Genomic DNA, 10000 nt, shown 5'->3' on the forward strand with positions numbered 1-10000 from the left:
CAAATAAAATAAAATAGTCTTCAAAGACAATATGTGGAAAGGTCGAGAAATATCGACCATCAGAATTGAAACTAAGTCCTACGTAATGTTTTACGTAAATATTACAAAGTCGAGAAAATTCTACGACTAAAAGTCTAAGTCCAACAAAGTGGACGAGTTCTAGCAAAGCTAGACTAAGATATGAGATTAGTGCTATGGGACTCTGTTTTAAGCAGAGTCCGTCAATCACTCGTGAAAATACAAGTCGAGATGAAACTACGACTATAAGGTCTAAGTCCAACGTAGTGGACGAGTGCTAGCATGGGAGCTCTGATAAGCAGAGTCCAGCTTGACCGTTACAAGCAATGATATATATAGACTCTTCTCCGTAAGATCCGGAGAGATGCCAAGTGTCGCTAGACGCGACGATTAACAAGAGTGTTTAGGAATACTTCCTAGTATATACACGGATATTCTTTACATCAATGAATAGATAATAATATTTGATAAAGTTACCTTGTCAATCTTAGATAAGCAGAAACTTAATAGTTTTTATATGAAAATCTATACGTACGTAAATGTAAGTTAGGGACGCAGTTGCCAAAATATTGGTTCACATGATTATTTCCAGAGCGCACGTAAGCTATGCACGTTCTCACGCCGGCGTTTCGGCGTCCGAATACAACGGTAATGTGCAATTTATCTTAATCTTACGTAAATCAATTCCTAAGATTGACAAGATAGATCCACAAGATAATATACATACATAAATCTATATGCAATGTATAGAATATGTTTGACAGAACACAAAAAGGATGGAATACATCATAAATATATAATTCATCACTTTAACAGTCTTCATACGTCGATTACCAACGGTTTGAAGCCGAGAGTCCACCAAGCCTACCGTGGGAACGGCCGGCATATACCAAGGTACACATACGCACATGTGCGCATGTGCGTCTGAATGAAATCTTCACTACGACGAGCCTGTAGTCGTAACTATGTATATGCATGTATGAATATATATATACAGGGTGACCCAAAATAAATGCAACCCATAAAAGTACCCACAACTGATACAAATGTAAATGGATTGAGTTCATTTTTTTTTTTTTTTTTTTACTCATCAACGTAAGATGATAACAATTAAGTTATGAAAATTTGAGTTATTTCGGTTGGGTGGTCCACATGTCAGCAACGTTCAAATGTATGCTCCAAATGTCTACCGCGTTGACGGAGGCACTCCTGAATGCGCCGTGCAAAATTATTCACCACGCGGACACACTCTGCCCCTGGAATCTCTCTGATCCTTGTTGTTATTGCAGCTTTCAAGTCCATGATTGTCTGGGGGTTGTTCTCATAGACGTGGTCTTTCAAATAACCCCACTGATAGAAATCTGGGAGGTTAAGGTCAGGTGAGTGCGGGGCCCACTCGGGGTCACATCTTCTGCTGATCAGTCGTTCTTGAAAGCGTTGTCGCAGCCAGGTCAGCGTTTGGTTTGATGTGTGTGGGGTGGCCCCGTCCTGCTGGAACCACTGCTCTGCACGAATGAGTCGAGCACGTCTCCCGAGTGTTGTCCAGAACTTCCTCAGGATCTTGATGTAACGGTCTGTGTTGACCGTGACGGACCTTTCCTGTTCGTCCTCAAACCAAAAAGGACCAATAATGCCATGCTTTGACATGGCCACCCAGGCAGTACATTTAACTGAGTGTAATGGACGCTCAAGAATATCCTCTGGTGGTGCTGTGCCCCAGAAAATACAGTTTTTACTGTTCACGTGGCCAGACAGAAGAAAATGTGCCTCATCTGAGAACCACACATCATCAAGAAAGTCGGGATCCACATCAATTTTGTCACAAAACCATTGACACATAACGACTCTTTTGTCCTTATCTGCCTGCGTTAACTTCTGTTTGATCTGAATTCTGTATGCATACAGATGAAGGTCCTTTTTCAGTATCCGTCTAACTGATTCCCGTGCAATACCTAGCTCTTGGCTCCGACGTCGGATAGACTTCTTCGGGCTGCGACCAACAGAGTCCCTGACAGCAGCAAGATTTTCAGCAGCCCTTGCACTCAAATGCCGTCCAGTTCTCACCTCTCCAGCTTTAGAGCTCAGTTTTTGTACACTTCCTGATCTCCTGAACTTATTCACCCATCGGTAAATCTGACTTTTATCTGGATAATCGTTAAAGTTAAACTCCCTTCGGAATCTTGCTTGAACTGATTTGAACGATTTCGTCTCAAAATAGGTCTCAACGCAAAATGTTTTTTGTTCAGTTGTCCAAGGCATTTTTAGTACTGGCTGTTATTTTCTTTTGTTGTTATCCTCTCCTCTAGTGGAATCTGCAACATAAAAACGAATTGAATTACTTTTCACGATTTTATTTGCTATGATATGGGTTGCATTCATTTTGGGTCACCCGGTATATATGTATATATATATGTATATATATATATTCATATATATATATATATATATATGTATATATATATGTATGTATATGTATATATGTATGTATATATATATATATATGCATATATATGTATATATATATATATATACATATACATATATATATTTATATATGTATGTATGTATGTATGTATATATATATATATATATATATAACACATCAGAAGCCTAAACATACATCTCGTCACTACACGAGGCCGGAGGCTCTCCCTAGCACGTGACATTTTATCACTGCCTGATTTACAAGAACAAAGGAAATGGGAATGTATGGAACAACAGCCGCGGGATTTTCCTCATCTCTGTGCCCTGCAGAATAATGCTCTCCCGCCTGGTGTACCATGTGTCTGAGGTGGTACTGCCTGAGTCCCAGTGTTTGTTGTTTCAGAAAGGAGAAAGGAACCATTGACATGGAGTTTTCTTAAAAAAAAAAAAATCCAAGAGAAATGTCTCGAACAGAACAAAGATCTTTTTATGGTCTTTCTGGATTTAACCAAGGTTTTTGACACAGTGCCCCAGGATTTTCTTTGGCAAATCCTCCTGAAATATGGAGTAAAAAAGAAATTCCTCAAGATAGTCCAACTGTTTCACTATGGCATTAAAGTGAAAGTTAGTATTATTGGTAGGGAATCAGCACCTTTTCCTGTGGAAGTGGGGATAAAGCAGGGGGAAGTCTTGGATCCAATGCTTCTCAACCTCTTCATATCCGTAGTAATGAAACTCCTGCAGACTACGTTCAGAGAGGAGGGCGAGGTTCAAATAGAATATCATCTGGACGGGAGTCTAACATCCGAAGACTCTAAGCACACACCAAAGCAACCACACAATAGGTAGTGGACTTACAGTATACAGATTATGCCGCCCTTGTAGCTCACACGGCTGACTCTATGCAACGCATGTTGGATTCGTTATCCACCACCTATCAAGCATTTGGAGTCCAAATAAACACACGCAAAACTGAAATTGTAGCCCAGTTGCCCAATCACAATCAAAGCACACCCTCCTTTGATATCAATGGTGCTGAGCTTCAGAGTGCCCCCTTTTCTAAGTATCTTGGCAGCATTGTTTCTTCTACCACCAAGATTGACAATGATGTCATCGACAAAATCAATAAAGCATAACATTCTTTTGGCACAATAAGATCCAACGTTTTAACAACAAGTACCTGAATTCAACAACCAAAATACTGGTTTATGAAGCAGTATGCATCTCCACATTGCTGTATGGTGCTGAGACTTACTTAGAGACCACTTACTGACTTACTGACCACATCTAGCACAACTGGAGCACTTTCACATCTCGTGTCTCCAAAAGATCCTAGGCCTCATATGGAAGAATCGAATGCCACACACTCAGATCCATGAATATACAAAAAATGCAAGCATTGAGATCATGAGTGCCAAACGGCAACTTCGCTGGATTGGGTATGTTACAACTTTTTTCGCCTATATGTCGTTCGGGTTCATGTCTGTTCGGCTCCAGGTCCGTTCGGCTTTAAGTCCGTTTGGTTTTGTGTCCGTTCGGATTTGCGTCCGTTTGGCATCTTGATTTCGGCTTCTTGTCTCTCGGCAAAAGAGCATTTGGTATCCCGTCCGAGCACGGTTATCCGTATGCCCTATGGGCAATTACACAACAGATACCGAAGACCTGGTGGCCCTAAAAAGAGGTACAAGGATCACATCAAGTTGACGTCGTCTGTAAGTGATCTTGTGGCTTGTGCAATTCTTGAGCTGCACATCCTCCGATACTTTGCACACATCATCTTGGAGTTCGGTGGAGCAGGGGCTTCTCTATTAGCATGTCGCCCTTGTCTTTTTAGTGTACAATGAGCTGTGCGGTCCACTTCCATGACTGCAACCCCTTGCTCAATTTTTGCTTTCCAGGTGGTGCGGTTATTTGCAAGGCCTCAAGGTTTGAGGGTGTTATCAGGCATTTCTTTAAAGTCAAATTTATGTGATCCTTATAACTCTTTTTAGGGCCACCAGTTCTTCGATGACTGTTTTGTAATTGTCCATAGGGTTTCTTGGCAGTCGTACCTCTGGCATGGGGATAACATGCCAAAGCCAGCGAAGCTTCCGTTTGGCACTCATGATCTCAATGCTTAAAATTTTTGTATATTGAAGAATCTGAGTGTGTGGCATTCGATCTTTCCATATAAGGCCTAAGATCTTTTGGAGACACGAAATGTAAAAGTGCTCCAGCTGTGCTAGGCGACGTCGGTCAGTGGTCCAAGTCACAGCACCATACAGCAATGTGGAGATGCATACTGCTTCATAAATCTGAATTTTGGTTGTTAATTTCAGGTGTTTGTTATTAAAAAGTTTGGATATTAGTGTGACAAAAGAACGTTATGCTTTACTTATTTTGTCGATGACATCATTGTTAATCTTGGTGGTAGAAGAAACAATTCTGCCAAGGTATTTAAAAAAGGGGCACTCTGAAGCTCAGCATCATTGATATCAAAGGAGGGTATAATCCAAGAAATAACAAAATATGAAGTCCTTATCGATGACGCATAGAAATTGTGTAAAAGAGGTGAAGTGACTGTTGAGTCCTCCTTCAAATAAGAAGTATTTGCTGAAGCCAATAAATCAAGGAAAAATCATAACAGATATATAATCGAAAAGAAACATATAGAGGCCGCAAAAGAGTTAAAATCACATGGAAACAAGTACATAATGAAATCGGGCGCTCCTCCCAAGTACTAATCAATAATGGCTTCAGTGAGAAAGATATTAACCACCAGACTAAGAAAATAATGGATGGCTGGTACATAGATAATAGCAATAATCAAAATATAGAGAAAATTAACGTCTATTTTAAATCTACATTTTTTTCATATAATAAAAAAGATGAACGTATAATGAAACATATCATAAAGGGGAACATTAAACCAGTAAACCCAGAGAAAATATTTAACTTGGTGATTTATCACAAGACAAGGAAGACCAGCCATCTCCTACATAAAAATAGCCCCCACCAAGAGAGAAAGGAACTTCAGAAATCACATGTCAACTATAGGTTTATTTGTGCACGCGAGAACTTTGAAGCCCTCTCATCCACCTATATTGACATGACGACATTGAGGTTATCCCGTCGCCTTTCATACTACCTGACATCAGTAGCCCCTAAAACCCACTGGGAAGTCCATGGCATAACACAAACAAGAAACATCCTAGAAGAAAACGCTGAAATTTTGGTAATATGCACAGATGATAGACGCCTCCCAATCTAAGAGGATTAGACACTAGAGAGTTGAGCCCGAATCTAATTACGAGTATACAAGTAGATGACGGTTGAAACATTTGAAAATACCAATGACGGAGGTCTCGTATGTTTATCGAAGGTAGCAAACAAATTGATAATAAATACAATTGGAAAGCATGTATCTGGAACAAGAATGAGATTTCCAGACAACCAGCGGGATGACCTGTCCGAGTTTCCCAATTCGAGTGTAAAATTGTAAGGTTCGAGCTGTTTGTAGACAAATTACTGAAGAAGACCGAGTCGGTCGAAATGTATAAGCAATAAAAGAGTTCCAACCTATCTTCACGTGTTCTTTCTCCACCCACACTCTTATCTGCCAAACCCATTCATTCAATATGTATGTATATATATATATATATATATATATATATATATATATATATATATATATATATAGATGGATATATGTATATTTGTATGTATGTATATATATATATATGTATATATATATATATACATATATATGTATATATACGTATACACACACACACCACGCACACACGCACACACACACACACACACACACACACACACACACACACACACACACACACACACACACACACACACACAGACACACACACACACACACACACACACACACACACACACACACACACACACGCACACGCACACGCACCCCCACATATATATATATATATATATATATATGATGTAAGCGGAATAGGAAACACAGGAGTCTTAGTCTTGAGTTTATTCCTGACTAGTTTCGCAGGTATGCTTTTTCAAAGGAATATGTGTACAAACGGGCTGTGGGCATTATATACATGGGGTGGTCCTCACCACCTCTCCGAGTTGCCATAGTTGGTGGCGAATGTGAACATCACATTGTGGCTCATGTAACAATGAAGACATTTTTACAATTAAATATGATAACACTAATACCAAAGAAATTATTAATAGAAAATGTAACAATAGTAATGATAACGATGAAGATAGAAATTTAGTTAATAATATTAAAAATAAAAACAAAAATGATATTAACAATACATTAAATAATAACAAAATAAAAGTAATAATAATAAAAAAACAATAAAAAACAATAATAAAAATAAAAATAAAAATGATAATACTAATAACCAAGAAATAAAAATTATCAATAGTGATTATGACAATAATAGTGAAAACAATGACTCATCATAGTAAATGACACAGGGAAGAAAATAGAACACTTGACCACCAACAGAACCAAGACGAACCGTGACAATAGCATCGTTTACAAAATTCCCTGCAAAGGATGTGACTGTGCATACTACGGAGAGACATACAGAGGACTTAACAACAGACTCAAGGAACACAAAGCGGACATTAGACACCACCGAGAAACCAACGCTCTAGTTAACCACATTGACACAGAGGGACATTTGCCTAACTGGGAGGGTTCCACCATTCTAGCTAAATGAATACACTTGAACCATCGTAATATAATTGAATCACTTTACATTGCCAACCTCATAATCACAAACAAGAGAACTGGTGACTCGAAATGGACAAAATCTACCGCGACACTTGCCCTCCAAGAATGGCTTCCCAGACCCCCCGACCCTAAGTAGATACCTTTTTCCCACTTCGGCCTACCCTCTCCAGCTTTCTTCCTTTCACTCTGAAGTTCCTCCATGCTACCTTGCCCCAACTTTTTATCATGATTTATTCTTTTAATGCTATTTGTTACTATTTATTTTCAACACTATTATTATTATCATTGTTATTATAACTATTATTTATTATTTCTATCATTATATTTATAATTTTATCATTACATTTTTATTTTTATTATTACCATCTTTATTATTATTACTTTCATTATCTTTATTATTATTATTGTTATTATTATTGTTACTATTTTAAATATTTAATTATCATTGTTTTCACTATTATTGTCATAATTACTATTAATAATTTTTATTTCTTGGTTATTATTATTATTATTATTATTATTATTATTATTATTGTTTTTATTGTTTTTATTATTATTACTTTTATTTTATTGTTATTATTTCCTGTATTGCTACTATCATTTTTGTTATTATTGTTAATATTATTAACTAAATATTTATCTTCATCGTTATCATTACTATTGTTACATTTTCTATTAATAATTTCTTTGTTATTAGTGTTATCATATTTAATTGTAAAAATGTCTTCATTGTTACATGAGCCACAATGTGATGTTCACATTCGCCACCAACTATGGCAACTCGGAGAGGTGGTGAGGTCCACCCCATGTATATAATGCCCACAGCCCGTTTGTACACATATTCCTTTGAAAAAGCATACCTGCGAAACTAGTCAGGAATAAACTCAAGACTAAGACTCCTGTGTTTCCTATTCCGCTTACATCAACCTGTCAGACTGTCTCAATATATATATATATATATATATATATATATATATATATATATATACACATATGTATGTATATGTATATATATATATATATACTATATTATGACAAAGAAGACTGAAGGTGAGGGAAAAAGACGCGGAGTAATGGGAGAATGATATATATATATATATATATATATATATATGTATATATATATGTATATAAGTATATATATATAATATATATATATATATATATATGTGTGTGTATATATATAAATATATATATATATATATATCTACACATACATATATGTGTGTGTGCATGTATATATATGTATACATATATATATATATATATGTATATATATATATATGTATTTATATATATACATATACATATATGTATAAATATATATATATATATATATATATATATATATTATAAATAGATATGCTATATATTGTATATATATATATATATATATGTATATGTATATTATAGACTATATATATTATAATATATTATATATGTATAATATATATATATATATTGTTGAGCACCATAAGGGTGACAGGAATTAAAGCGTAAGTGTGAGTCTGAGATAATTATAAAGGAGTCTTAGTCTGAGATCAATTCCTGACTTGTTTTCGCTAGGTATGTCCCTGACTTCATGTTTCGCAGGATGTGAACACCTGGTCAGGAATGCACACTCAGTCTAAGGACTCTTTATTTCTCACTCCCACACTGAAACTGGTCAGGAATGAACAATCAGATAAATGACTCCTTTATTTCTCAACTCCCGTCTTATGATCATATACCTACAGTATATATTGTTTTATATATTATATATATTATATATAATATATAATATATATTTATATTTACTTATATATATGTATATATATATATATATTATATAATTATAGTACCATATACCTCTCAAAATGCTTACATATGTGTATATATTTGTAGAATATATACAGTAAGTGTGTGTGTATTGAGTAGATTGATCTGAGCCAGATTGTATCTAGCATGTAATGAAATTCTTAATGTAATGAATTCACATATGAGGAATGGCTATTTAGCTTTAAGCAGGTCAGTATTATGGGAATTTCAGGGGCATCCCTTCGAGCCAGAGCAATGCAGCAGCCGTTTATGGCTGGAGACTGATCTTCATTCAGAAATGAATACTTACATTTGTATCTTTTACAATTTCTTTATTCTGCTGACTTCCTTGAATACCTCCTTTAACATCGAACTCCACGTCTTCGGTGCAATATTGCCCCTGTTGAAATACTACTTTGTTATAAAGAGATGTGTTGATAAGTTCCCTTAATATCGACCACAATCAAATTCAAAATAAGTTAAGAATCCTTTACTCCGTTCTTGTGGATTTTTATTTTCGATCCTTCATTTCACACTTCGGTTCGTTAAAACTTTTTTCCCGCCAATTTTCGAGTAGCCCTCCCACGTGACGCCATATATTTTTGCCCAGGAAGCCAATTTTGCTCACAGCTTCACCTTGACTGTCCAATTCCAGCCGTCATACTCATTTTCCTTCGTCCTTCTACTCCCTTTTCCCATTTAAACTTTAATCATCTTCTTCGTCAATTTTTCTTCATCATATGTGGAAGAAGTTTGTAATCGGAAGCATTAAGACGTATATAAGGAGCTGTGATCGGTTCATTATTCCCGTTTTCTCTTTCTTTCTTCTTCTTCTTTCTTCTTCTTCTTCTTCTTCTTCTTCTTCTTCTTCTTCTTCTTCTTCTTCTTCTTTTCTTTCCTTTCTTCTTCTCTTTCTTTTTCTTCTTTCTCTTCGTCTTCCTCTTCTTTTCCTTTTTCTTATTCTTCTTTCTCTTCTTTCTTCTTCTTCTTCTTCTTTTTTTCTTCTTCTTCTTCTTCTTTCTTTTTCTTTCTTCTTCTTCT

General features: G+C 36.0%; 1 protein-coding gene across 1 annotated transcript; it reads left to right on the forward strand.

Annotated features, from left to right (window-relative positions):
* The first annotated feature begins 2776 nt into the window (after positions 1 to 2776).
* On the forward strand, positions 2777 to 3578 carry LOC143034760 (uncharacterized). The gene is made up of 3 exons (XM_076201108.1): positions 2777 to 2831; positions 2969 to 3165; positions 3288 to 3578. Exons 1-3 carry the CDS (start codon positions 2777 to 2779, stop codon positions 3576 to 3578), a joined length of 543 nt encoding a protein of 180 aa, XP_076057223.1.
* Positions 3579 to 10000: the final 6422 nt, after the last annotated feature.

This window comes from Oratosquilla oratoria, chromosome 18 (genome assembly GCF_046742065.1).
Source record: "Oratosquilla oratoria isolate Oo_2021 chromosome 18, ASM4674206v1, whole genome shotgun sequence".
Classification (NCBI taxonomy): Eukaryota; Metazoa; Arthropoda; class Malacostraca; order Stomatopoda; family Squillidae; genus Oratosquilla; species Oratosquilla oratoria.

Coding starts and splice junctions, on each gene's coding strand:
- LOC143034760 (XM_076201108.1), top strand. CDS start 2,777: ATGCTCTCCCGCCTGGTGTACCATGTGTCTGAGGTGGTACTGCCTGAG. Junction 2,832..2,968: donor GGTACTGCCTGAGTCCCAGT/GTTTGTTGTTTC, acceptor TTTTTGACACAG/TGCCCCAGGATTTTCTTTGG. Junction 3,166..3,287: donor TTCTCAACCTCTTCATATCC/GTAGTAATGAAA, acceptor ACCACACAATAG/GTAGTGGACTTACAGTATAC.